This window comes from Hypomesus nipponensis, chromosome 25 (genome assembly GCF_054491055.1).
Source record: "Hypomesus nipponensis isolate SF chromosome 25, ASM5449105v1, whole genome shotgun sequence".
In the NCBI taxonomy this organism is placed as follows: Eukaryota; Metazoa; Chordata; class Actinopteri; order Osmeriformes; family Osmeridae; genus Hypomesus; species Hypomesus nipponensis.
Window position 1 is genome coordinate 1490001 of NC_140385.1, and position 27500 is coordinate 1517500.

The window sequence follows — 27500 nt, forward strand, 5'->3', positions numbered from 1 at the left end:
CTCCCCTCCCTCCCTCCCCCTCCCCCCTCCTCCCTCCCCCCCTCCTCCCTCCCCCCTCCTCCCTCACCCTCCTACCTCCCCCCTCCTCCCTCACCCTCCTCCCCCTCCCTCTCTCCCCCTCCTCCCTCCTCCTCCCCCTCCTCCTCCCTCCCTCCCCCCTCCTCCCTTCCCCCTCCTCCCTCCCCCTCCTCCTCCCTCCCCCTGCTCCCCCCCTCTCTCCTCCTCCAGATGGTGTCCTGTATACAGCAGCCACCAGTAACTTCCTTGGAACGTTGTTTGACATCTCCCGGGCAACCGGCCCGGAGCAGGAACGCATCCGTACGGAGCGCTCCATCAACTGGCTCAGCGGTGACTCTCACACACACACACACACACTCACACACACTCACACACTCTCTCACACACACACACTCACACTCACACACTCACACACACTCACACACTCTCTCACACACACACATTCACTCTCTCACACACGCACACCAAACCAGATATCATAAATCTGCTGGTCTTTTAATAATAATCTCCCCCCTCACCCCCCCCCACCCCAGATCCAGAGTTTGTAAGCTCCGCCTACATCCAGGAGGCGGAGTCAGACCCGTCAGGAGACGATGACAAGATCTTCTTCTTCTTCACGGAGGTGGCCAAGGAGTACGACCTCTACACCAAGGTCAAGGTGCCCCGCGTGGCTCGCGTCTGCAAGGTCAGACACTCAGAACTCGTCCCTCTCTCTTTCTCTCTGTCTCTCACTGTCTCTGTCTGTCTCTCACTGTCTCTGTCTGTCTCTGTCTCTCTCTCTCTGTCTCTCACTGTCTCTCTCTCTGTCTCTCTCTCCCTGTATCTCTATCTGTCTTATTCAGTCTTATTTGTGTCTGTGTTTCTCTCCTGTGTGTCTCCTTGGCTGTAATGTTCATGCCCCCTTCCCCCCCAGTCTGATGTCGGGGGCATGAAGACCCTCCAACGCAGGTGGACCACCTTCCTGAAGGCCCAGCTGGTGTGTGAGGAGCGGGGGGGCCGGCGCTACACCCTGCTGACCGACGTGTTCACCAGTCAGCACACCCCTGGAGACCCAGCCTCCACACACTTCTACGGCCTGTTCACCTCGCAGTGGTCAGCACACACACACACACATAGATACATGCACACATGCACACACACACACACACACACAACATGAATTGGCATCTTTATTAACGCACATTTATTAACGTTATTATGTACAAAACATGAACTTTTTGTTCTCACTCCCTCACCCTCTGTGTGTGTGTGTGTGTGTGTGTGTGTGTGTGTGTGTGTGTGTGTGTGTGTGTGCAGGGAGCCAGAGGACCTGTCTGCAGTGTGTGTGTTCAGCCTCTCTGACATCACCAAGGTGATGGACGGACCTTTCAAAGAGCTGAGGAAGACCTGCGAGAACTGGATCAATCCAGAACCAGTCCCAGCGCCCAGACCAGGACAGGTAACTAGTACACCTAGACCAGGATAGGTAACTAGTACACCTAGACCAGGACAGGTAACTAGTACACCCAGACCAGGACAGGTAACTAGCACACCCAGACCAGATTAGTACATATCACCAGAGATGGGAAGTAACCTAGTACAACTAACTAACTTTGAACTAGAACTTACTGTTCTGGGATTTTCTGATGTCTGTACTTGACTTTTTTAACTTTTACTCCTTTTTTTACGTTTTGAAAAAACTGTTACTTTTCTGTGCCGTGTTGTATGTGAAAACAACGTTTTAGTTGAAAAAATATTTTTGACAAAAAAGTTTTGTCTGTCTGGCCCCTCCTCCCCTCTCCTCTCCTCCCCCCCCCTCCTATCCTCCCCCTCCTCCCCCCTCCTCTCCTCCCCCCTCTCCTCCCCCCCTCTCCTCTCCCTCCCCTCCTCCCCCAGTGTCTGAATGCTGCTCTGAGGGCTGAGGGTTTCGAGTCGTCCCTGAAGCTTCCAGACAAGGTCCTGACCTTCGTGAGGGACCACCCCCTGATGGAGAACAGCGTGGTGGCAGCGCCCCTGCTGGTCCGGAGGGGAATTACATACACCAAGCTGGCCGTCACCAGGCCGACCGTCGCCCAGGGAGACGGGAGCAACGCAGCAGTGCTCCATCTGGGGACCGGTGAGGAGGAGGGAGGGGTGAGGGAGGGAGGGAGGGAGGGATTAAAAGAAAAAGAGAAAAGGAAATACTAAATGTTTCTCCTGCTTGTGTGTGTGTGTGTGTGTGTGTGTGTGTGTCAGATCGAGGAGAGCTCCACAGGGTATCAGTGGTGGGACAGAACACCACTCTGCTGCAGGAGATCCCACTGTTCTCAGCTCAGGAACCTGTCAACAACATGCTGCTACACAAGGTAGCATCTTCTCTCTGTCTCTCTCTCTCTCCCTCTCTCTCTACATAACTATTCAAGTGTATATCTGTGTTGTTACCCCTCTCCGTATCTCCCCCAGGGGGACGTGCTGGTGGGCAGCCCTCTCTCCCTGGCACGCGTGGGGGCAGAGGGCTGCAGGCTGTACCCCAGCTGTGAGGTGTGTGCCCGCGCCCACTCCCTGGGGTGTGTGTGGAGGAGCAAGGAGATGGCCTGTACCTCCAGGTGAGGAACACACTCACACACACTGTACCTCCAGGTGAGGAACACACTCACACACACTGTACCTCCAGGTGAGGAACACACTCACACACACTGTACCTCCAGGTGAGGAACACACACACACACACTGTACCTCCAGGTGAGGAACACACTCACACACACTGTACCTCCAGGTGAGGAACACACTCACACACACTGTACCTCCAGGTGAGGAACACACTCACACACACTGTACCTCCAGCCTCTCTGGGTGGGGAACACACAAACAGTCACACACACTCATACACACACAGTCATACACTCACCCTCCCCCCCCCCCACCCTGTGCCCCTCAGAGCTGCAGGTGAGGAGCAGGGTTCAGGTGAGTGTGGGGGGGTCCAGGGGGTCTGCTCCCCCCCCCTGAGGGAGCTGCGAGTCTCCCTGGGGCTCCGCCTCCTGCTGCCCTGCGTCCAGGTGGAGCCCCGCCCCTGCTCCTGGACACACCCCTCCCACCGCCACGCCCGCCCACACCACGCCCACCTGGAGGTTACCGTGACTGCAGAGAGCTTGGGGACCTACACCTGCATCTGCCAGGTGGGTCACTGACCACGCCCACGCTCTCTCTCTCTCTCCTCCAGCTCCTCTCTCTCTCTCCCTCACTCTTTTCTTCTCTCTCTCTTTCTCTTGTGGTAGAAATGTGGGTCATATGCATAGATGTATGTGTATGAAATCTATAAGCTTCTATATTCGTTGGTAAGAGACAGGAAGGGAAGATGATTAAGTTGAGTTCAAAGGAATGTGAGGTGCTGATGGCTCTGTGGGCAGCTTGCCCTGGGGGATGGGTGAAGCATCTCTTATGGCCTTCTGTCCTCTGGTCAATGTAAGGGGCTATAGAGGCAGTTGCTCTGAACTTTGGCTATAGAAGGACTGTGTCCTGTTTCATTGTTTGTGTTAATTAAAAGTATTGTTTGAAGATGGTCACACAAAGCACAGTTGACCATTTGGCTGGCCAAATCCTGTGGCTTTATTATCTACTGCTCTAGAGCTGTGGGACACTTGGTATGTCAAACTGTCACTGAGTAGTGCTGGCCAATCACAGAGACCGCTATATTGATGGATTGACCCTCAGAAGAACCATTTGTACTAAGTTTATATAAGGAAGGGTTTTAGGGTTGTTCGGGACTCCTCTCTCGAACGACCTGTAGGCTACATCTGCATGTCTTTCACTGCCATTTTGACTATGTTCAAATCTACACAGTGATGATGGAATTTTCTATGACACTCTCTCTCTCTCTGTCTCTCTCTCTTTCTCTCTCCCTCTCCTCCCCCTCTCCTCTTTCTCCTCTCTTTCTCTCTACCCTGACTCCTCTCACTCTTTCTTCCCCTCCCTCTCCAGGAGGCGGGACCAGACGGCAGAGGCTCCTCCCCCTGTCCCAGAGCAGCCTATCACCTGAGCCTGGAGGATCCCAGTGTGGGCGGAGCCAGGGCTCTGTCTGCAGGGCGCCACCTGCTGGCTCTGTACATCCTGTGCTTCAGCGTGGGCGTGCTCAGCGGCTGCTTCCTGCTCTACTTCCTGTCGCGCCGCCGACGCGGCGACGGTCACCACGGCGACGCCTCCCTCTCCTCGGAGAAGGGGCGGGACCTGCTGGGCTCGTCGGCCACGCCCCAGTCCCCCAGCAGCGCCAGCCTGCTGTCCGAGGGCTTCCCCTTAACGGAGAAACGGAACGGCGCCGTCGGGGGCGGCGGCCACGGCAACGGCGGTCACCACGGCAGCTACGGGGGTAACCTCCTCCTCCATCACCACGACAACGGTGGCAGCAACCTGGGCAACGGCGGTTACGGCAACGCCAACTGGAACGCTTCGGGAGGACTCAAACTGGGGGAAGAGGAGGAGGACAGGAGAGAGGGAGGAGGAGGAGAGAGGCCAGAGGGGGGAGGGGGGGAGGAGGAGGATGAGGGCCTGGGGGAGGGGCTGGGGGAGGGGCTGGGCGATATGACGAGGGGATTGGAGGAGGAGCTAGCGGGGTTGTTCAAGTCACCGGCTCCTCTCGCTACGTGTGAGGAGAGTTCTATATGACACGCATGACACACGCATGACACACGTAATGACACTTAGGAGGATGTCGTCACGACAACAAAAGAGGCATGAGAGAAACAGGCTACACACGTGTTCAGAGACACGTTAACACGACTGTTCATACGTGTGAACAGGCACACGCCTGTGCGTGAGCTCCCTTCTCTGCACACGCGTGTTCCCTTAACGTGTGAGAGAGGGATGAGAGGAGAGAGAACCCTGTACTCTGAGACACTGTCCACACGTACGACTGTAGATAAAGAAAAGCCATAATCTCTCTCTTTGTCTCTCTCTCTCTCTTTGTCTGTCTCTCTCTCTCTCTCTGTCTCTCTCTGTCTCTATCCATCCATCCATCTCTTTCATACATACAACCTCCATCAAAGCTCCATGGATTCAAAAGAGAGAGGGGCTCTTGAGACAAGTTTTGCCCAGACGAACTGCACCCATCCTGGGCAGGTCTTAGACCAACGCTAGCCTCTATCTCTGGAGCTCCAGGCGAGGCCCGATGAACTACAAATCTACAACTGAGCTCTGAAAAAGACTACAGTGACCATGAGTTGGGCTGTCTCTGAGGTCCAAAAGGAAGTCAAGAGGAGGAAACAGGAAGTTGAACTCCTGAAATTCTGACCAACTGCCACTCTGTCATCAGTAGAGTGTTTAAGCAGCTGTCTGGTTCTCTGAGCCAACAAGAAGCTTGTTCACCCAGATGGGACATTGGACTGTGTGTTTTAACTTTTAAAAACAACCAACTGTAATTTAGAAAACTGACAGGAATGACATTGTAGTTTATGCCGACTAACTTCCTGTCAAGATGTAACAGTGACTTATGAACATTTGTGAGGGGCGGGGAGAATCTTACTGTTGTCACATCACAGCTTCACTGCCACAGCAAACACAGCCCAACACGTGAGTCAAACACGTGAGTCAAACACGTGAGTCAAACACGTGAGTCAAACACGTGAGTCAAACACGTGAGTCAAACACGTGAGTCAAACACGTGAATGAAATGCTTGAATGTTTTAGAAAAGTAAATCTGTGTTCAGCATTCCTGATATGTGAGGAAGTGGCTGTCCTTAACACAGAGAGACGCACCCATTGGTTCCCAGCTTGGAGTGACAAGCACTGCCGCCCAATGGGGTGACTTCGGAGCACCTTGTGACCTGTAGTCGCCATGGCAGTCACGTAACCACGCTGACAGCCACGCGGTTTGGTGCTGCTGTGAGGAGCACGTAGAACAGAGCGAGGATCTGACCTTGGGCTGGCCTGGACACCAAAGAGGAGGAGGGGGGAGGAGAGGAGGAGGGTGGAGGAGAGGAGGGTGGAAGAGAGGGGGGGGGGAGAAGAGGAAGGGAAGAGAGCAGGAGGGGGCAGTCCAGAGGAACTGAAGAAAAAGAGAAAAAAGAGACAGAAAGAAAGATGGATTTCCCCTCCATGTGTTCTGCTGCAGGAGGAGGATGGTGGTCCACTGTTACTGGGTGTCTCTACATGTCAGAACCTGGAAACATGAGCTGTCTCTGTTTCTCTGAACCCTGTCATGTTTCCATGTCTTTCCTGCCGTCCACCAAGGGTCCAGGTGTACAGTCACACCCAGATCTCACCTCCACCCTGGTAGGACCTGACCTGGGTCATGTGCTTCTCATGTGACACTTATGATGCAGTGTGCTCCACCCACCACTAGGGGCGACGTGCAACACTTTGTCCATTCATGTCTGCTCTCTCTGAATCACAGAGGGACGTCATGGTAACGCTCATGATTGGCGGCTGGTTTGGAACGTAGCTTCTCTGTAGACGACAAGGTACGCAAGCAGGTGGATTCTACTTTTTCTTCTTCTTTGCTCCACTGTGTCTCCATCTGCCTCTCTATCATCTCTCCCTCCTCTCTCTCTTTCTCTCTCTCGCTCTATTTAATGTAAACTCAGTCAAATCCTGTGATAATAACTCACATTGTGACTTTGTAACTTTTGAGACCACTCGCTGAAAATACCGTAACTAAGGCAACGGTGTACAGTGCAGATAATAAATTGGATCCTGAGATTTTATTTTTTATAATTTATGTTGATGAAGACCATGATGATGAAGAGGACAAACCTGAACATTTGTTTGTTTTTATACCTAAAATGAATGGAGCTTTTGTTTGACTGTGTGTGTGTGTGCTTTCTGTAAATAAAAAGCTACCTACCTCCTGTGGAGTAAATCTGTGTGTTGGGACGTCTGACTAGCTAACCACGATCACAGGAACCCTGACCTGCTGTACTGAACACACCTGACCTGCTGTACTGAACACACCTGACCTGCTGTACTGAACACACCTGACCTGCTGTACTGAACACACCTGACCTACTGTACTGAACACACCTGACCTACTACTGTACTGAACACACCTGACCTGCTGTACTGAACACACCTGACCTACTACTGTACTGAACATACCTGACCTACTGTACTGAACACACCTGATCTACTGTACTGAACATACAGGAATTATCTGTAACCAGCTACACATGATTTCCTGAGTTGAACTCAACTCTTGATTCACCAACAGCCACTTTACAAACAGTTTTAAAATTATGAGAGAGCGAGTAGTATCAGACATTTAGACATGATGATAAACAGACAGAATACAGTGTTGCTCCTGTTTTGGACTTTAAACTTTTACTAGAGATGAGAGAGACACAGAGAGATCAAGTGTATCTGTGTGAGAGGGGGTGGAGTTTAGCTGGGGGTGGAGAGACATAGAAAAACAGAGAGAGAAAGAGGAAGACACTTCCTGCTTCTAACCAGCCTGTCTCCTCTGCTCTCAGTCAGCTCACACTGAACCCAAACACACTCAGTCCTCTCTCTGTCTTAGGAGAATAAATGTCTCTCTCCTCATCCTCTAATACTTTCTCTCACTCTCTCCTTATCCTCTAATACTTTACCTATCTCTTACTCTCTCTCCTTCTCTCTCTCCACTCCCAGCTAAACTCCACCCTCTGACAGAACCAGGAAATCACTCCCTCCTCCCACAACAGTTTTTATTCTGAAGAAACGAAACTTGTCTCTCTTTCTCTCGCTCCCTCTGTCTCTCTCCACCTGTGTTTGTGTGTGAGAGAGAGCGACCGTCACTACCACTCCAGCATGGCCCAGCAGGGAGTTGTTCTGGACCAGGACCAGTTCTGCTGTTCCATCTGTCTTGACCTCTTAAAGGATCCTGTCACCCTCGCCTGTGGTCACAGCTACTGTAGCAGCTGTATCGAGGGCTACTGGGACCAGGATGAGCAGAAGGGAGTCTACAGCTGCCCCCAGTGCAGACAGAGCTTCACTCTGAGGCCTGCTCTGAAGACGAACAACATGCTGGCTGAGGTGGTGGAGAAGCTGAAGGAGACAGGAGGAGCCCAGGCCGCCCCCTCTGAGCTGACCAGTCCAGCTGGGCCAGGAGAGGTGACCTGTGACCTCTGCACTGGGCCCAGGAAGCAGAGAGCCCTCAAGTCCTGTCTGATGTGTTTGTTGTCCTACTGCCAGACTCACCTCCAGCCCCACTACCAGATTCCTAAGATGAAGAATCACAAGCTGGTGGAAGCCACGTCTGGACTGCAGGAGATGATCTGCTCTAGTCATGATTTGCCGCTGTTGGTCTTCTGTCGGACAGACCAGCAGTGTGTCTGCATGCTGTGTACCATGGAAGAACATAGAGGCCATGACACGGTGTCAGCCAAAACTGAGAGGAAGGAGAAACAGGTAAATCCAGAACTGTTATAGTAATCTCAGACTCAGAATCAACCGCATATTTAGTCGGTCTTTGCTCGAACTCGGAAACTCCGGGCCGCTACAATATTTTAAGACCACGACTGCGGGAATATCACTGAATTACATGTGCATCATTGTCCAAGTTATTAATATTATTAGGATTTCATATAAAAGTTTTATATAAAAAGTTTTACAGTAAAACTGCCACCAATAATAGACCCATTTCTGACGTGGAGCTTTGAAAGGCTGTCACCCCCCCGCCCCCCTTCACTCCAGACTGAAAGTGGAGACGGGTGAAGATGTCTGTCTGGGAGAAGTCGGACAAACTTTCGTTACTTAGCGTTAACGCTAAACCACAAAACGTTTATGGGCTAAACTGCGTCCGGTAGAAAACACAACAGCGTGTAAATACTACAACACAACACTTACTGAGGCGACTGGAGCCAGTCAAACGTTTATCGTGATTAGAAAGGCAGTATAAAGGTAAGCTAGCTCCAAGTGTTAAGTTAGCTAAGCTAGCAAGCTAACATTAGTATTCTGCCTCTGTACCAAAACTGCTCAGAAATCTCTCCGCCCCTCACACAAAGCTACATTCTCTTGTGATAAACAAGAACGAGACAGACCACATTCAGCTATGTAGCTAATGGCTGTACTGGACATGTTTAGCAGCTGTGTTCAGTGTTGGTGTTCAGTGTGTTCTGACAGAGGTCCTCTCCACCCGAGTCCTGTACTGTAACTCCTACTGTGTTGTGGTCATGTGTGTTGTTCTCCAGGACAAGCTGGTCCTGAGTCAGCAGGAAGTCCAGCAGAGAGTCCAGCAGAGAGAGAAGGAGCTGAAGGAGCTCCAACAGGCTGTGGAGTCTTTCAAGGTCAGCATCAGGATCTCCACTACTGGAGCTGTGCTACTGGGAGATACCTGGATAGGACAGGTGGACTCTCGACATTCAGGAAGACTGCTGTCACTGGAGGGACATCTGGATTGATTGCTGTCTCTCTTTCCCTCTCTTTCTCTCTCTTCTCTCCCCCCCCCCCTCTCTCTCTCCAGCTCTCTGGCCAGGCAGCAGCGGAGGACAGTGAGAGGATCTTCACTGAGCTGATCCGCTCCATTGAGAGAAGGCGCTCTGAGGTGAAGGATCTGATCAGAGCCCAGCAGGGGGCAGCAGTGAGTCAGGCTGAAGGACTGCTGGAGAGACTGGAGCAGGAGATAGCTGAGCTGAGGAGGAGAGACGCTGAGCTGGAGAAGCTCTCACACACAGAGGACAACATCCACTTCCTCCAGGTAACTAGACTACCCTGGCAGCTCAGATCTGAAGCTACGCTCACTGTCTGATCATCTATGTAGGATCTCTGCTCAACCTGTGAAAAGTGTGTGTGTGTGTGTGTTACTTTGTGTCATTTTGTGCATGGTCGTGTTTGTCTATGTTTGTGTGTAATTTCCTGTCTGTCTCAACATATGTCCCTTTTCCCTCCCTCTTTCTTTATCTCCCCCCTCTCTCTCCCCCTCTCTCTCCCCCTCTCTCTCCCACATGCTCTCTCCAACACGCTCTCTCCCCTCCCCCCCCTCCCTCCCTGTCTCCAGAAGTACCAGTCTCTCTCCAGTACCAGTGCATCTTCAGATGTCCCCAGCATCTCTGTTCCTCCTCTTCAGTTTTTCAAACATGTGACTGAGGAGGTCTCTGAGCTGAGAGACAAACTAGAGGAGCTGATCCAGAGAGAGTGGTCCAAGATCTCCACCACAGGTGAGCTGGTTAAACACAGCAGGTCTGGAGGAACAGCACATTAAGCCTCATGGACAAACATCATGTGATAGGACAGACACCTGTCACATAAGCACATGTTTGGATCAACCTGGTAAGGTAGTGTACGTGTTTGTTGTACTGTCTGTGAGTGTTTGTGTGTTTTTCAGTGTGTATGTCGGAGACATTAAAGATGTAGGCCTTTTATACTGATTACTGGTGCTAAGCCTATCAGCAGAAAGGAGGACCCCCAAATACTTAACGTAAACAGGCTGACCTGGGCTGACCATGATCTTACTAGAGATGCCATGAATCTGCTTAATCTGATCTGTACTGAGTGGGCCTGTTGGTCAGCCTAGAAGAGGTCAGGAACCGTCTGTGCTTGTTGTCTGTCTGTGTGTTTGTATGTGGGTGTTTGTGTGTGTGTGTGGGTGTTTGTGTGTTGGTGTGGGTCGGGGGTTGTATGTATGTGTGTGTGTGTGTGTGTGTGTGTTTGTGTGTTGGTGTGGGTCGGGGGTTGTATGTATGTGTTTGTGTGTGTGTGTATATCTGTGTGTGTGTGTGTATATAAATGTGTGTGCTTGTTGTGTGTGGGGCCATTGGTGTGTGTGTAAATATGTCTGTGTGTATATAAACATAGGTGTTTGTGTATATATAAATGCATGTGTGTGTATATAAATATGTGTCTGTGTGTGCAGTGCCCCCCCGCCGCCCAGCCGCCCGAAACAAGTGACAATGGTTGTTTGATACCGCAAACGCACTACTTTTTTAAGCCACCAAACGCATAAATGCGGAACATGCTGCCCCACTCTTAATGGTGCCCGTGCCTAAAACCGCCCCTGAAAGTGTGTGTGTGTATATATAAATGTGTGTGTGTGTGTGTCTCCAGTCTCCACAGTGGATGTGTTCCTGCCTCCAGAGCCCAAGACCAGAGCACACCTCTTATCATGTGAGTCTCTGAAGTGTCCAGGTCTCTCTCCACTGACACGTGTTGAATGATGAATCTGATCCAGAACAACAGCAGCTTTAACATGGGGACACATGAATGGACGTGTTATTAACTCTGATCTGGTCTCTGCTCTGCTCCCAGATTCCTGTCAGCTCACACTGGACCAAAACACAGCATATAAACACATCTCTCTGTCTGAGGAGAACAGGAAGGTGACACGTCTAGAGCAGCAGCAGCCATATCCTGACCATCCAGAGAGGTTCACCGAGTACTATCAGGTGCTGTGTAGAGAGGCTCTGTCTGGACGCTGTTACTGGGAGGTGGAGAGGAGAGGAAACTATGTTCACATAGCAGTCTCATATAAAGACATCAGCAGAACAGACAATAACTCTTCTTACTTTGGTAACAATAACAAGTCCTGGAGGTTACGCTGCTCTAGTGGTGGTTACAGGTTCAGACATAACAGAGTTAGTACTGCAGTATCAGGCCCTCGGTCCTCCAGAGTAGGAGTGTACCTGGATCACAAGGCAGGTACTCTGTCCTTCTACAGTGTCGTCTCTGACACAGTGACCCTCCTCCACAGAGTCCAGACCACCTTCACCCAGACACTCTACCCTGGGTTTTGTCATTACAATAATGCCAGTGCAGAGATTCTGAAGCTGTGGTAGAGGGTCTTGTAGAGGAGTGATACCTTCATACCATCATACAGAACCCTGTCATTGTTTTAGTTGGTTTATAAACATTGATCTTTTGTTGTTTAATTCCTGCTCTTTCACCTTGATGATTGTATATGATCATTTAGTCTTGGCTCTACTGGACAATAGAAATCACTGTCTACTTCCTGTCCTGCTACTCAGTAAATAGAGTTTTAACAAACGATGTGTTATAATGTTTGGGTCATGTGGTACCCACTATTGACATGGAAGTGTTTATAACTGCTGTTGTTTAAGTGATCAGTTCATAGTTGTCTCTCTGCTACTTTGAACTCCTACTGCTGGTTATAATGGACCTGAACAGCTGAATAAAGATATGTGAAGCTGAAAGACATCTCTCATTATTTACACTGTACAAGACGGATTTGTGCTTCTAACACATCTATAGTCTTTAGTCTCTCTCTCTGTATCCATCTCTTTCTCTCCATCTCTACCTTTCTTTCTCTCTCTCTATTCATCCCTCTCTCTTCACCTCTCATCTCTCTCAATGCAATGTTGCACTTTTGCCACTAGAGGACAGTCTTTAGTCTCTTTGAAACTGATGGTTTAGTCTCCTTAACCACTGCACATCATTTCCCCTTTTTCATATAGCGCGGATAATAAACCTTTATTTCCAGTGTAGCATGTTGGTTGTAGTAGCTTGGGTTCATCATTCACCACAGGAGGTGCGTCATGTGTGCCCAGCTTTAAGGATGCTGCCAGTGCAGTACTACTCTGTGACCACAAGAGGGAGACACAGCTCACATGAAGCATGCTAGTACTCTCTCTGTAATCATGTGACTTGAGAGAAATCAAGTGCAAGTTTGGGGGAGAGAGGAGGGGGGAGAGAGGAGGGAGGAGAGAGAGGAGGGAGTGGAGAGAGGAGGGGGAGAGGGGACGGAGGAGAGAGAGGAGGAAGGGGAGAGAGGAGGGGGGAGAGGGGAGGGAGGAAAGAGAGGAGGGAGGGGAGAGAGGAGGGGGGAGAAAGAGGAGGGAGGGGAGAGAGGAGGGAGGGGAGAGAGGAGGGGGGGAGAGGAGAGGGGAGGGAGGGAGGAGAGAGAGGAGGGAGGAGAGAGAGGAGGGAGGGGAGAGAGGAGGGAGGAAAGAGAGGGGGGAGGGGAGAGAGGAGGGGGGAGAGGGGAGGGAGGAAAGAGAGGAGGGAGGGGAGAGAGGAGGGGGGAGATAAGAGAGGGTAGAGAGGAGGGGTTTGGAACCCTATAAAATGGACTGTTCCAGTTCACCTCCCCCATCTAACCCTCCCTCTTGGACCCATCGATCGTCCAGTAACAACCTGCAGTAAAGAGGATCACAATTCACCCAATTTAGAGGTATGTTGAGATATGCTAATGAGTCAAATGTCAAACTACAATCTAATCTCAACAAAACAAGTGAGACACAAACTATCAAAGTGAAACGCCATTAAAATAAAACATTTCACATATTTAATTGCATTAAAAAAGTAGTTGGTTCAAGTAGAGAACAGCCCTGATACGAGTCTGATTGTCAGATGGTGTTTTTGAGTGCCCCCTAAAAAGAGAGAGGTTTGTGGGTGTGTCTGTCTTCTACACAAACAGAGAGAGGAGGTTTGTGGGTCTCTGTGCTACATAAACAGAGAGTGGAGGTTTGTGGGTGTCTCTCTGTGTTACAGAAACAGAGAGGAGGTTTGTGGGTGTGTCTCGATCATTAAAAGGTGCCTTTTCCTCCTCCTCCATCAACTCACAGGATTTCAGTGAAACAGACTTACAGTAACTGTGTGAAAACCCTGTCTTGTTCAGTACATTTGTATTTGTTCATCTTTACAAACCAACATTATAGGGACATGATGAAATTCAATATAAGTTATGCGTTTTTTACGATATACTTATTTAATTCTTTATCTGAAGGAAATCCGTACTGGCAACACAATCAGACCAGGTGTAACGTTTCTTTCCAAGCTGGAGCAACTAGTTAGATCACTTGTACATCATCATTTCACAGTTCAACTACTGGAACATTTCCAGAACAAACAGTTCATTCGAAAGAAGCCCAGTAAAGATGGAGAGGAGGTCACATGTGACCAGGTGAGGAGGGGAGGAGGTCACATGTGACCAGGTGAGGAGGGGAGGAGGTCACATGTGACCAGGTGAGGAGGGGAGGAGGTCACATGTGACCAGGTGAGGAGGGGAGGAGGTCACATGTGACCAGGTGAGGGGGGGAGGAGGTCACATGTGACCAGGTGAGGAGGGGAGGAGGGCACATGTGACCAGGTGAGGAGGGGAGGAGGGCACATGTGACCAGGTGACGGGGGGAGGAGGTCACATGTGACCAGGTGAGGAGGGGAGGAGGTCACATGGGACCAGGTGAGGAGGGGAGGAGGTCACATGTGACCAGGTGAGGGGGGAGGAGGTCACATGTGAGCAGGTGAGGGGGGAGGAGGTCACATGTGACCAGGTGAGGGGGGGAGGAGGTCACATGTGACCAGGTGAGGGGGGAGGAGGTCACACATTGGTTTCTGTAGAATGTTGAACTCCTTGTCAGCTCTCAAACAACCTGAAAGAGGAGTGTAACATATTTAAATGTTGCTGTGTGAACCTTTGGAATTTAAACTTTTATAATCTTTGCTTTTGTAAGATGTGTGGATCAGTGATATCGTAGGGGTTTGTAGCAGCATTTGTGGAGTGACTTGCATGATAGAAGTGCATCATTTAATAACAAAAATAACTTAACCTTTTGTCGTTTGACTTTCTGAATGTTAAAACATTTGCGTCGCAAATGTTATATTTCTTCTTAATACGCTTGTCTCTTGTGTCATACAGTAATAGGTGATTGTAGCTTCAACAGTGTGTATTTGGAAAGAATAAACAAAGTAAATTCTGTATCTGTATACAAATGTATCTTTGTGTTAAACTGGCTGTGTTAATCTGTGTTAATCTGTGGGAGAATTAAAATTCAGTTTTCACTAAAGCCTCTATCGTTCAGTTTTTATTGTCACCATCAGTGTTGATGGTTGAATGGTGTTAGTCCCAGACATGCAGTCTTAGAAGTGTTAAAGCAAGTCTGCTTTTTACACGATAAACATATCAATGAGCACTATACAATTTGACTTGCTGCGTTAATAAGGAGGAACGAGGTACTATGGAGAGAGGATGATTTAAAGCTCCATGTTAAACCACATGTATTCTCTGAAGGCCCGTATAGTCACTGTATTTTAATTTTGGGGTTAAACGATCATGACAAAAGGCACATATGCCTTGTTAGAGACACTTAGTTATGTTGATTCTATTATTAATCTATGAATATCACATTCTTATTTTATGATGCGTAATGTTTTACCTTACATTATTTGATTATTTGATTACAGCCCCCCCCCCCCCTCTGGTTAATTAATGGCGCGGTAGAGGGTACACAGGTGATTTAAATGTAGGTAATTTGACTTTTAAGGACGGGGTCCTTGGGGCGACGGTAAAGTTGTTGACCACAGATGGAGCCGCACATTTGTAGTCTCACATGGACGACGTGTGGATATTTTGTTTTGTATAGTTGAATTAACAATAAATATAATTTGTTACACATTATTACTGGATATTGGAGAATGTTTATGGCAAGAAGCCAGTGTATTGGAAATCTTCAATTCGAACTGTGTGCGTTCGAAACCCGTTTCTTCCTTGGGAAGTGCAGTGGCTATAATACCACTAAAGAAGTCACGACAACAAAGTCAAAAACTTCCTCATGGATTAACATCAGAAAGTAAAGGTCGACAGATACATATTGGATATTCCGTTTCACTTTCCGTAGCATCGGGACAGCAGGGAGAGCTCGCTTGGAGGGATTAAACTCCTAGATCTGCCAGTCGTGAGTAACCACTGGGAATTCAGAATGAGCTGACATTCCATCTTTTTATTCTAAATGTGGATGCGCAAATGCGCAATTAATATAAACAAAGAAACGCAATTTATAACATAATACTGTGAACATTAAAAGGCTTAGGGCATACTTGACTTGGAAAACACCTGATCTGATGTGTATTATATAAAAATAACTTCAGTTTTTTTTACAGTCGGTAGGACACATTTCTCAATACTTCAGTTACGTTTTCACACAGCGAGCACAACAGAAGTACATGTGGGCTACACTGTTGATCATTTATCATTGCTTTGGCACAAAATACATTAAATGACCACATCTTTCAAATTTCATTCATTCTTTTCTCACTTCGACACAACAACTGCCAAAACTTTATGTACCAACAGGCCAATTTGCACATGCTTACATACTGTTTTAACTTCAGTTCAAAACAATAACATAATACAAAACTGAATAAGACAGAAATTTGCTACATTTCTACAGTTGTGCTTGGTGAGGAAAGGGATGCAGAGCGAAGAAATCAACCATTTCAAACATTTGTATGGGACAATGTGGCATGTCACCACTCCTGTGCAGTCACCGAGCGGTTCGCAGCCCATCCCAGAATGGTGTCACTTTTCTTCCCACCTTACTCTCCATTCCTCAACCCCATAGAATCATTATTTTCCTCATGGAGGTGGAAGGTTTACTGTATGACCACCATCCACATGATCAAATGTCCCTCCTGGACGCAATGAATGCTGGATGCCTGGACATTGCCAGGGATGGATCAGGCATGCCAGAAGATTCTTTCCTAGGTGTATGAAGAAACATTGTATAATGCTGCCTGTTGTTAATGATTTTTAGGTCATTGTTTTGTGGATGACAAAGTATGTTTGTTGGCTGTCAACCTTTGCTAGTGTTATTGAAGAACGAGTTGATTTGAAACATGTATGAAGTGATTTGGTAGTTTTAGTGCATTTTGAATGTGAAATTAACTACTGTGCTGAGCTGAAAGTTGGTTAGGAGAACTGTGTGACGAGTTTTGAAAGTGATTTAAGTATTGAGAAATGTGTCCTAGCGACTGTAAAAACACTGTACCGGTGAGCGGTCTACTGATTCAAATTGAACAAAAACGGAGCTCGCAATTTAGGATATTAAGGATAATCCAATGAACCAGAGCCACCAGTTGCTAAATGGTACAATTAATTACAAACTATGTTGAACATTCTTTGTGATTGAAATATACATTTTTTTTAAATAATTGTTGGGAATTAAAGTAGATGAAATATCTGAAAAAATACCTCTAGAAAATGCAAGTGAGCATTTAAATTCTTTATATTTTATTCAAAAAGACCCGCAGAATGAATGAAATAAGCCTGTTTTGATAGGAGGAAATGTTGAAAGAGTAAATGGAAGTGTGGAAGTGTTTCACCTCGCTTTAAATGATTTTAAGGATTATCATGAGTCTCTGCTATTCATGTTCAATGAGAAGGAAAAGGAAGCTGAGGACTTTAACTCTGACCAACCAAGGATGATCACTTTCTGCATGAGGTGGACATATGGAAACATGCTCAAGTTGACCCCCAAACCCTCATTGCAGCACGCATGACCAGCATTAGGTGCAGTCCCAAAGACCCCATTACAAAGAACTGTTCAACAACACACATCAATGTGATGTTGAAACACATACGTGATCACACACCACACAGGTACACACACACACACACACACACCTCCTCCTGTTTGAGCAACACAGATACGGATACTTGTTTGTTTTTAATCACCTTTACTGAAAGAGGTTGAACACAATACAGCCAGCTTGTTTTTTCACAATTCAGACACACACACACACACACACACACACACACACACACCAGAGTACAAATAGCAGCTTCTACGGACAAAGCTTCTCTTTTTTTCTTTTTACAAGAAACTAATCAGAGTTCACGGCAAATGATAAAGGGTTCGGGTTCAAAACAGAAAATATTCAGAAAACATCTCCCCCCCACACACACACACACACGTGAGTACAGTAGTCAGGGGGGAGGCTGAACAGGTAGGGGGCAACAGAACAGGGCGGGGCAGGGGATGTAATACAATAGGTTGGGGAGGTTTATAAAACAACATGGGGCCAATTTGATCATGAACTTGAATTTACAAATGTATATTAAAAAAATGCACACACATACAAATTGCATTCACCCTTCACATATAAAAGCAGAGATGTTTCAGTACCATGTCAGGAAAACAGAGGAGGGGAGAGAGAGGAGGAGGAAGAGGAGAGAGGGATGAGGGGAGGAGAGGAGGAGAAGAGAGCAGTCTCCTGTCCTCCAGGGGCTCACAGCTCAGTCTTTCCCCCAGACAGGGACGCCTTCCCCTGGATGTCCTCGTCCGACGACGCCCCCCCCCCCTCCACCCTCTCCTTCCCCCTCTCCTCCGGCACCCCCGCAGCCTTGCTCCTCTTCCTCTTCTTCACCTTCTTATCTTTCTTCTTCTTCAGCGACTTCTCTACCTCCACGCTGGCGTCTCCCCCCTCTCCTCCTCCGCCCTCCTTCGCTTTCTTCAACCCCTTCTTCTTCTTCTTCTTCTTCTTGTCCTCCGCGATGGCCGCCGGATCTCCCTTCTTTCCGTTCCACTCCTCCTTCAGACAGGCTGGAGCGAGGGAGGAGAAGGGAGAGAGAAGAGGAGGAGGAGTAGAAGAAGGAGAGCAGATAGGGAGAGGAGGGACAGTCATTATTTGCATGTGTTTGTATGTGTGAGTCAGTCTGTGTGTATTTATGTTGCGTGTGTTTACGTTGTGTGTGTGTTACCTTGGTCCTGTCCCTTCAGGGCATGTTTCTCACACAGGTAGGTGGTGAGGTCTTCCTCCTGGCTTCCCTTGTACCAGTCCTCCAACACATCCTCATACTGCTCCACCATGACGTCACACTGCAACACACACACACACGCTTAGCAGGAAGCCGCAAGCAGGAAGTATATGCAACAGGAAGCAGGAAGTATAGACAACAGGAAGCAGGAAGTACCTGTTTCTTGAGGTCGGCCACCTCTGCGGAGGTCTCGTTCCAGAGCTCGTAGGGGATGTCCATCACCACCTTCACCCCCTTATGGACCAGCCCGTGCAGGGTGGAGAAGGTCTCTGACATGCCCTGGGGGGAGGGGGAGGAGGAGGGAGGGAGGGAGGAGGAGGGAGGAGGAGGGAGGAGGAGGGAGGGAGGGAGGGAGGGAGGGAGGGACTTTAGTCATGCTTAGCATTTTTCTTGGCTCCCCCTTCTGGTGGTATCTAGCACACACACACAGACACACAGACACACACACTCACACTCACACACACTGACCTTGGCAAAGCGGTTGCTTCCCTGCCTCTCCTTGTGCAGACTGTACTCTGTCAACCTCTGACACACATTCTCCACCACCTCGATGAAGCGGATGTCCCTGAGGAGAGAGGAGGGGGTCGAGAGACAGCAGGGAGAAGGAGGACAGAGGAGAGAGGAGGGGGTGAGAGACAGCAGGGAGAGGGAGGAGAGAGGAGGGGGCGAGAGACAGCAGGGAGAGGGAGGAGAGAGGAGAGAGGAGGGGGCGAGAGACAGCAGGGAGAGGGAGGAGAGAGGAGGGGGTGAGAGACAGCAGGGAGAGGGAGGAGAGAGGAGGGGGCGAGAGACAGCAGGGAGAGGGAGGAGAGAGGAGGGGGCGAGAGACAGCAGGGAGAGGGAGGAGAGAGGAGGGGGTGAGATACAGCAGGGAGAGAGAGGAGAGAGGAGGGGGTGAGACAGCAGGGAGAGAGAGGAGAGAGGAGGGGGTGAGAGACAGCAGGGAGAGAGAGGAGAGAGGAGGAGGTGAGAGACAGCAGGGAGAGAGAGGAGAGAGGAGGGGGTGAGAGACAGCAGTGAGAGAGAGGAGGGTCATAGGTTAGGGATAGGGACAAGAAGGTGTTCTTGGTGAACACACGAGACCACACACACCCACAGTATCTAAAACGAAACCAGGTCACAGGCCTCTGAATCTGCTCTCTCTCTCTCTCTCTCTCTCTCTCTCTCTCTCTCTCTCTCTCTCTCTCTCTCTCTCTCTCTCTCTCTCTCTCTCTCTCTCTCTCTCTCTACATCTGCCTCTCTATCACTCCATCTCTATCACTCCATCTCTCTCTCTCTCTCTCTCTCTCTCTCTCTCTCTCTCTCTCTCTCTCTCTCTCTCTCTCTCTCTCTCTCTCTCTCTCTCTCTCTCTCTACATCTGCCTCTCTATCACTCCATCTCTATCACTCCATCTCTCTCTCTCTCTCTCTCTCTCTATTTCTACATCTGCCTCTCTATCACTCCATCTCTATCACTCCATCTCTCTATCACTTAATCTCTCTCTCCTTCTCTCTCTATTACTGCATCTGCCTCTATCACTTAATCTCTCCTTCTCTCTCTCTCTCTCTCTCTCTATCCATCCCTTCATCTCTACTTTCTCAATTTCTTTCTCTTTCAATCCAGGGAGAATCTGAAGAGGACACACACACAAACACTTACGACTTCACATATTTGATTGGCGGAGCCCCCTTGGAGTCAAGGAAACGGTAGTTCCTCTCGATGACCTCCTTGGTCTTCCCTGTCTCATCAAACGCCGACTTCATCTCTATACTGACAAACTTACACACTGGGGGGGGAGAGGGAGGAGAGGGAGGAGAGGGAGGAGAGAGAGAAGCAGGGTGAAGAGGGAGGAGGAGGAGAGGGAGGGGTGGGGGAGAGAGAAGCAGGGTGAAGAGGTAGGAGGAGGGGTGGGGGAGAGAGAGAAGCAGGGTGAAGAGGTAGGAGGAGGAGAGGGAGGAGAGGGAGGAGAGGGAGGAGAGAGAGAAGCAGGGTGAAGAGGTAGGAGGAGGGGTGGGGGAGAGAGAGAAGCAGGGTGAAGAGGTAGGAGGAGGGGTGGGGGAGAGAGAAGCAGGGTGAAGAGGTAGGAGGAGGGGTGGGGGAGAGAGAGAAGCAGGGTGAAGAGGTAGGAGGAGGGGTGGGGGAGAGAGAGAAGCAGGGTGAAGAGGTAGGAGGAGGGGTGGGGGAGAGAGAAGCAGGGTGAAGAGGTAGGAGGAGGGGTGGGGGAGAGAGAAGCAGGGTGAAGAGGTAGGAGGAGGGGTGGGGGAGAGAGAGAAGCAGGGTGAAGAGGTAGGAGGAGGAGAGGGAGGAGAGGGAGGAGAGGGAGGAGAGGGAGGAGAGAGAGAAGCAGGGTGAAGAGGTAGGAGGAGGGGTGGGGGAGAGAGAGAAGCAGGGTGAAGAGGTAGGAGGAGGAGAGGGAGGAGAGGGAGGAGAGGGAGGAGAGAGAGAAGCAGGGTGAAGAGGTAGGAGGAGGGGTGGGGGAGAGAGAGAAGCAGGGTGAAGAGGTAGGAGGAGGGGTGGGGGAGAGAGAAGCAGGGTGAAGAGGTAGGAGGAGGGGTGGGGGAGAGAGAGAAGCAGGGTGAAGAGGTAGGAGGAGGGGTGGGGGAGAGAGAGAAGCAGGGTGAAGAGGTAGGAGGAGGAGAGGGAGGAGAGGGAGGAGAGGGAGGAGAGGGAGGAGAGAGAGAAGCAGGGTGAAGAGGTAGGAGGAGGGGTGGGGGAGAGAGAGAAGCAGGGTGAAGAGGTAGGAGGAGGGGTGGGGGAGAGAGAAGCAGGGTGAAGAGGTAGGAGGAGGGGTGGGGGAGAGAGAGAAGCAGGGTGAAGAGGTAGGAGGAGGGGTGGGGGAGAGAGAAGCAGGGTGAAGAGGTAGGAGGAGGAGAGGGAGGAGAGAGAAGCAGGGTGAAGAGGTAGGAGGAGGGGTGGGGGAGAGAGAGAAGCAGGGTGAAGAGGTAGGAGGAGGAGAGGGAGGAGAGGGAGGGGTGGGGGAGAGAGAGAAGCAGGGTGAAGAGGTAGGAGGAGGAGAGGGAGGAGAGGGAGGGGTGGGGGAGAGAGAGAAGCAGGGTGAAGAGGTAGGAGGAGGGGTGGGGGAGAGAGAGAAGCAGGGTGAAGAGGTAGGAGGAGGGGTGGGGGAGAGAGAGAAGCAGGGTGAAGAGGTAGGAGGAGGAGAGGGAGGAGAGGGAGGGGTGGGGGAGAGAGAGAAGCAGGGTGAAGAGGTAGGAGGAGGGGTGGGGGAGAGAGAGAAGCAGGGTGAAGAGGTAGGAGGAGGGGTGGGGGAGAGAGAGAAGCAGGGTGAAGAGGTAGGAGGAGGGGTGGGGGAGAGAGAGAAGCAGGGTGAAGAGGTAGGAGGAGGAGAGGGAGGAGAGGGAGGAGAGGGAGGAGAGGGAGGAGAGGGAGGAGAGGGAGAAGAGAGGGAGAGAGGTGAATGGGCGGATGACAGTGAGATGGAGGGGGGAGAAGGAGATCATGTAACAGGAAAGGGGAGATGGGGTGAAGGAGACACAGATGGAGGGGGGAAGGGTGTTAGATTTATTTGTGTCTCGAAAAGAGGAAGTTGTATTTTGTTAGCAGGTGGAGAGATGAGGAACTTATAAGATCAACAGTTTCAGTGGGCAACTCTCTCTCCTTCCCTCTCCCTCCCCCATCTCTAATCCCCTCTCTCCTCCTCGTCCCTTATCATCCCCCTCTCCTCCTTATCATCCCCCTCTCCTCCTTATCATCCCCCTCTCCTCCTTATCATCCCCCTCTCCTCCTTATCATCCCCCTCTCCTCCTCGTCTCTCTCACTCCCCCTTTCTCTCCCCCTTCTCCATCTAGCTGCATCAGATGACACACAACGGTATTGGTTTCCTATTTGACCGATCCCGTTCAACCCCGATGTCAGATCCACATTGCCGTGAGAAAACACGACGTCTTCAGATATTTCACTCTAAATCTTTCATTAAGTACTTGCTTGGAAATACGTAGACGGCGTACACACTACCTACCTTCACATTTGTTGGGTAGATTGACCCATTCATCGTCACCTATCTTCTGTACCGCCTCAACCCTCGCCTTCAGTAACAACAACAACGTCGCACTCGCAAAGAAAATCATATTGATGAGCCTCGCTTGACGCTAAAACCGTTCAGGTGTCACTTAATAACAGCGATGCTACAGATTCATGTCTGTTAGAGACGCCATCGTATTCAGCGGTTTACAATTCCTGAGTGTTTGACTTCCGCATAAAGTAGACGCCGCCAACCATTGAACAGCCCGTTTTGTGTACCAGCGTGTGAGCGGTGAGCGGTGTTTCCTGATTCCACAGGCCTTATTGAAGGTAGACTTAAAAAAACTCCACCCGCCAAGATGACCCGGGCTTACTAAACGAGGTGATTTTCAGACGTGGCGGTGCGGACCAATCAGACGTAGAGAAGTGTCACCGGTTTGACCAATACAGAGCGGAGGCTCGTTCACAGATACATGACAGCTAACAGATCTTGGATCTGCGCTTTGACAATGTGTCACGCTGACGTTCTTCCGTTACCGGCGCGAAACAGATTCTGCATCAGCTCGTTGCCCTGTAAAATACTTCTGCGTTTCTGCGGTAGCAGTAGCTTGATCCAACCACTAGAGGGAAGTAGATTATCATACGTTCCTAAGTTCAGTTCCGATGCATTGCGATCTATTGCGTAGGCCTACGTCTATTATAAACTAATCAGATGAAAATTACGTGTGAATAACGCGAACCATGCAGTGTAGTTGACTGTGTTCAGTATGTGGTGCATATCCACGCCATTATACCGTATTTTGAAATTAATGGTACAATTTTCCGTCCAACCGTCTCCATGAACTCCGCTTCAGTCGATTTCTCATCATCTTCGAGGTTGTCACCGCACGGTCCCTCCGTTCTCCTATTTAACTGTGTGAAACTGACGTCACCGTCAGAGGTAACTTGTCTAATTGGACTGTGTCTAACGGACCAAGTCATCACCAACACGGAGTGCGTGTTTGTGTGTCATACGAGGATAACGAAGCGACTGTGTGTGTGTGTGTGTGTGTGAGAGAGAGCATTATAAAGGGGGAGATATTGACAGAGAGAGAGAGAGAGAGAGAGAGAGAGATGGATGGAGAGGTGTAAACATAGCTACAGGCTGTTTCTATTCCAGGAGAGCGATTTAGAGAAGAACCAGAACCACAAACAGCCCCACTGGGAGGACTGGAGGTGTGTGTGTGTGTGTGTGTGTAATGTGTTTGTGTGTATTAGGGTTTGTGCATTATCGTGTGTGTTTGTGTGCATTAGGATGTATTGATTAGTGAGTGTTTGTGTGTGAGCGTATCTATATGCAATTGTGTATCTCTGTGATTGTATCTGTGTGTATGTATGTCTATCTGTATGTGTGTGTATCTGTATGTGTGTGTAGTTTCTCAGTATTGTTGAATAATAGTTGCAGTGTTACAGATACCTCTATGCTGGCAGTAAAAGAACTATCTCCATTCTCTATAACAGCTTGACACTGTGTACTGGAGAGAGAGAGAGGGAGAGCGAGGGAGAGAGAGAGAGGGAGAGCGAGGGAGAGAGAGAGAGGGAGAGCGAGGGAGAGAGAGAGAGGGAGAGCGAGGGAGAGAGAGAGAGGGAGAGCGAGGGAGAGAGAGAGAGGGAGAGCGAGGGAGAGCGAGGGAGAGAGAAAAGAGAACAAGAGTTGAAGGAGAGAGCAGCAGATTTTCTTTTATTTGACCTGCCTGCCCACACAAAGCTCTACCAGGGAGCTGTGATGTTGGTGGAAGAAGCTCTCCATCTCTTTTTATACCTCTATTTATTTCTCTCTTTCATTCTCTTTCTCTATCGTCCATCCCTCTCCTCTCTCTATATTTTGACCTCCCTCCCCTCTCCCCTCTCCTCGTTCCTCGCCCCTCCTCCCCTCCCCTCTCCCCTCCTTCCTCACCCCTCCCCTCTCCCCTCCTTCCTCGCCCCTCCCATCCTCTCCCCTTCCCCTCCTTCCTCGCCCCTCCTCCCCTCCCCTCTCGTCCCCTCCCCCTCCCCCTCTCAGTAAGGAGGGCATCTTGCGGGTGATGAGGGTCCAGTGATGAGGGTCCAGCTGGTCTGGGTTTGAGAGCGTTCCCTGCTTCTCTCCCAGACTCTCAGTCACCAGTCTATCTCTCTCTGTCCTTCATTCAGTCACCAGTCTCGTCTCTCTCTCTGTCCTTCATTCAGTCACCAGTCTCGTCTCTCTCTCTGTCCTTCATTCAGTCACCAGTCTCGTCTCTCTCTGTCCTTCATTCAGTCACCAGTCTCCTCTCTCTCTCTCTGTCCTTCATTCAGTCACCAGTCTCCTCTCTCTCTGTCCTTCATTCAGTCAACAGTCTCCTCTCTCTCTGTCCTTCATTCAGTCACCAGTCTCCTCTCTCTCTCTGTCCTTCATTCAGTCACCAGTCTCCTCTCTCTCTCTGTCCTTCATTCAGTCAACAGTCTCCTCTCTCTCTCTGTCCTTCATTCAGTCCTTTATTCAAGCGTTCTTCATGAAAGTGTTCATGGTCACTAAACAGAGCGGATATGTGGCCAAGGTCTGACATAGTATTATTACAACCTGGGTCACATGGTCAAAACACAGGCCCCGTTCCAACACTTCACTACAGGCCTCGTTCCAAAGCGAACTTGAAAGGACAGGAGGTTTTACTTGCAGGGTTTGATTGGTTTATATAAAACAGAGGGTACCTGTTTCGGCGAATCCCATGAGCTCAAGGATCCTCCTAAGGAACCCTGTAGCATAAAAGGCTAGGGATGAGGCGAGGAAGGAGGCAAGGAAGGAGGGGAGGAAGGAAGCTTGTCTGAAGTATTGGAACGCATCCTGCCAGTCCTTCCAGACGCTGGTAATGCAACGTGCTCTTATCATATAAAAATAATACATTCATTCATTTAAGTGGAAAAAACATGGACATTTAAAGCTTAAAATCCCTTTATAAGGTGACAGGGAGACCTGAAGATTGGATTAAGTGGTGTGTGTGTGTGTGTGTGTGTTTGTGTGTGTGTGTGTGTGTGTGTTGGACAGAACTGTACGTTGATGACAACAGACTGCTCCAGCTGGTAGAGACAAGGAGAGGGCTGTGTGTGTTTCAACATGGTCACCAAGCAGGTGGTGTTGGAACACCAGACTGCACCCTCATCTGTCCAATCACAGAGGGGCTCACCATTTAACCAGGACACACGCGTGCGCACACACACACACACACACGTGCACACACACACACACACACACACTGTTAATACAGGAGACAGGTTGAAGCAGCAGTTTCACCGTTGGATGATAAGGTGACAGCCTGATGGATAATGCTGGAGTCTGGGGCCTCCACTTCCTGTCTCACAATCCTTTCACTCACTCACCTTTCACTCACTCACACACACACACTCACACACACAAACACACTCTCTCACACACACACTCTTGCCTGGCCATTTTGTCTGGTGTCCTCTCTCCTTACTTCAGTTTACCAGATGAGACATTTAGGACTGACTGTCACCAGTCAACCTCTCTCTCTCTCTCTCTCTCTCTCTCTCTCTCTCTCTCTCTCTCTCTCTCTCTCTCTCTCTCTCTCTCTCTCTCTCTCTCTCTCTCTCTCTCTCTCTCTCTCTCTCTCTCTGTGTGTGTGTGTGTGTACTGTATATGTGTGTGTATATCCATGCAAGTGTGTTAGTGCATGTGTATATTTTGTGTGTATGTGATAGTTAATGCATGCGTGTGTGTGTCTCTGTGTGTATGTACATTTGTGTGCGTGTGTGTGTGGTAGACTAAACATGCATGAGCTCTACTGCTGATTATAAGAACGATCTAGACTCCTATTGGCTCTCCCGTGTCATCAACACACTGATGAAAACACACCAGTCTCTCCCTCTGCTCAAAAGATATTCTTGTCCCTCCACCTCCCTCCCTCCCTCCTCCCCCGTCTTCCCTCCCCCTCCCCCTCTCCTTGTTGCTGTGTGTGGTAAGGAAGAGCATTGTGACTTGGTTCAGTAGCAACGTGAAGCAAGGTTTATATAATGCACAGCCCTTCACCACTAGGAGAGTGGATCAGGAGTATAGTGTTCAACTGCAGCTCCTGAGGTCGCAGGTTCAGATCCCCCCGGGTACGTCACCTGGAGGGAAGCATGTCTGAATGAACACGGTGTTACCAGTCCTGTCTAATCCCTCACCGGTACTAATGTAGTTGTAACTAGTCCTTTATTGTAACTAGTACCAGTCATGTTATTACTAGTGGTGGAGGAAGAGGAGGGGCCTAAGAGAGGAAGTAAGGTATGGAGGGGTTCCCAGCAGTCCTTCCTGTGTCTGAGGCGATGATTCGTCAGATCGCCCACTTCCTGGAGAACCCTCGGAGGGGGGAGGAGTCAACAGTAGGAGTCGTCCCGCCCCAGAGATCCTCTCTCCGTGCCCCAGAGCATAATGGGAGTTCAAAGTTGAGTGGTGACGGAATCCTCGAGGACCTCGCAAGTGTCTATGACATCACAAGGACCCACCCACCCCCCTCCCCTGCCGCCGCCCCCCTCCCCCTCGAACACATCCTCGCTGGAGTCCAGAAGGCGGGAGCTGGAGGCGGACATGTTGGAAGCACAGTGCAGCGATTGGCAGGGGCAAGGAGGGGGGAGGGGCATGGTCAGCAGAGAGTCCCTCCCATTGGCCCTCCGGGGTGAAGGGGCGGGGTTACGGCCGAGGCGGTTCAGGTGTGTCTCGCTGCGGGTCACCTGACCCAGGCCAATGTCGTGTCCGCCGAGGGGGCGGAGCAAGCCGTCGGAGATGGTGTAAGAGGGCGGGGATTGGCGGAGGGGGAGGGAAAGGGGCGGGGTTTTGCGTGAGAACAGGAAGCCCAGGCGTTTGAAAGAATCTGACTTTGAGCGGGGGGCGGAGAGGCGCTGCAGACGGCTCCTCGTACGAGCCAAAGAGGAGGAGAGGGAGGATGAGGAAGGGATGACGGAGGAGGAGGAGGAAGGAACTGGCGTCTTTACTCCGTTACTCTTTGGCTTGCCCTCCTCCTCCTCCCCCCCCCCTCCGTCCTCCCATCCCTCCACCTCCAGCTCCTCCTCCTCCTCCCTCCTCTTCGGCTCCTCCTTCCTCTCCAGCTCCTCCCTCTCTCT

At 50.1% G+C, this 27500-nt stretch overlaps 4 protein-coding genes across 8 annotated transcripts in view; 2 read left to right on the forward strand and 2 right to left on the reverse strand.

Annotated features, from left to right (window-relative positions):
* sema4f (sema domain, immunoglobulin domain (Ig), transmembrane domain (TM) and short cytoplasmic domain, (semaphorin) 4F) overlaps window positions 1-6815 on the forward strand; it is a 56546-nt gene extending 49731 nt beyond the window's left edge. For all 4 annotated transcript variants that reach the window (XM_084691041.1, XM_084691042.1, XM_084691039.1 and 1 more), the window contains 9 exons: window positions 229-348; window positions 552-703; window positions 932-1110; window positions 1315-1456; window positions 1894-2113; window positions 2233-2342; window positions 2440-2582; window positions 2915-3152; window positions 3955-6815. In XM_084691041.1, the coding sequence (XP_084547167.1) occupies window positions 229-348; window positions 552-703; window positions 932-1110; window positions 1315-1456; window positions 1894-2113; window positions 2233-2342; window positions 2440-2582; window positions 2915-3152; window positions 3955-4635 (1985 nt within the window). In that variant the 3' untranslated portion in view covers window positions 4636-6815. The remainder of the gene's footprint in view (window positions 1-228; window positions 349-551; window positions 704-931; window positions 1111-1314; window positions 1457-1893; window positions 2114-2232; window positions 2343-2439; window positions 2583-2914; window positions 3153-3954) is intronic.
* An 836-nt stretch (window positions 6816-7651) lies between these two features.
* On the forward strand, window positions 7652-12086 carry LOC146221647 (tripartite motif-containing protein 16-like). Its single transcript, XM_084691049.1, has 6 exons — window positions 7652-8349; window positions 9132-9227; window positions 9404-9637; window positions 9938-10097; window positions 10984-11043; window positions 11185-12086. Exons 1-6 carry the CDS (start codon window positions 7750-7752, stop codon window positions 11709-11711), a joined length of 1677 nt encoding a protein of 558 aa, XP_084547175.1. The 5' UTR covers window positions 7652-7749; the 3' UTR covers window positions 11712-12086.
* A 5240-nt stretch (window positions 12087-17326) lies between these two features.
* Window positions 17327-22654, reverse strand: cnpy3 (canopy FGF signaling regulator 3). The gene is made up of 6 exons (XM_084691103.1): window positions 22384-22654; window positions 20067-20193; window positions 18896-18992; window positions 18584-18706; window positions 18371-18488; window positions 17327-18212 (listed from the first exon to the last, which is right to left on the reverse strand). The coding sequence occupies exons 1-6, from the start codon at window positions 22490-22492 to the stop codon at window positions 17899-17901; spliced, it is 888 nt and encodes a 295-aa protein (XP_084547229.1). The 5' UTR covers window positions 22493-22654; the 3' UTR covers window positions 17327-17898.
* Window positions 22655-26351: 3697 nt separating this feature from the next.
* trpc5a (transient receptor potential cation channel, subfamily C, member 5a) overlaps window positions 26352-27500 on the reverse strand; it is a 22016-nt gene continuing 20867 nt past the window's right edge. For both annotated transcript variants that reach the window (XM_084691356.1, XM_084691355.1), the window contains exon 17: window positions 26352-27500. This exon is cut by the window's right edge and continues 252 nt beyond it. In XM_084691356.1, the coding sequence (XP_084547482.1) occupies window positions 26820-27500 (681 nt within the window). In that variant the 3' untranslated portion in view covers window positions 26352-26819.

What these genes read in the sequence shown, in the direction of transcription:
- LOC146221647 (XM_084691049.1), top strand. Translation starts at nt 7,750, where the DNA reads ATGGCCCAGCAGGGAGTTGTTCTGGACCAGGACCAGTTCTGCTGTTCC. An exon ending in CTGAGAGGAAGGAGAAACAG is followed by an intron (nt 8,350 to 9,131) that starts GTAAATCCAGAA and finishes GTTGTTCTCCAG; the next exon opens with GACAAGCTGGTCCTGAGTCA. An exon ending in GTCCAAGATCTCCACCACAG is followed by an intron (nt 10,098 to 10,983) that starts GTGAGCTGGTTA and finishes GTGTGTCTCCAG; the next exon opens with TCTCCACAGTGGATGTGTTC.
- cnpy3 (XM_084691103.1), bottom strand. Translation starts at nt 22,492, where the DNA reads ATGATTTTCTTTGCGAGTGCGACGTTGTTGTTGTTACTGAAGGCGAGG. An exon ending in GAAGCAACCGCTTTGCCAAG is followed by an intron (nt 18,707 to 18,895) that starts GTCAGTGTGTGT and finishes CCCTCCCCCCAG; the next exon opens with GGCATGTCAGAGACCTTCTC. An exon ending in TGGCCGACCTCAAGAAACAG is followed by an intron (nt 18,489 to 18,583) that starts GTACTTCCTGCT and finishes TGTGTGTTGCAG; the next exon opens with TGTGACGTCATGGTGGAGCA.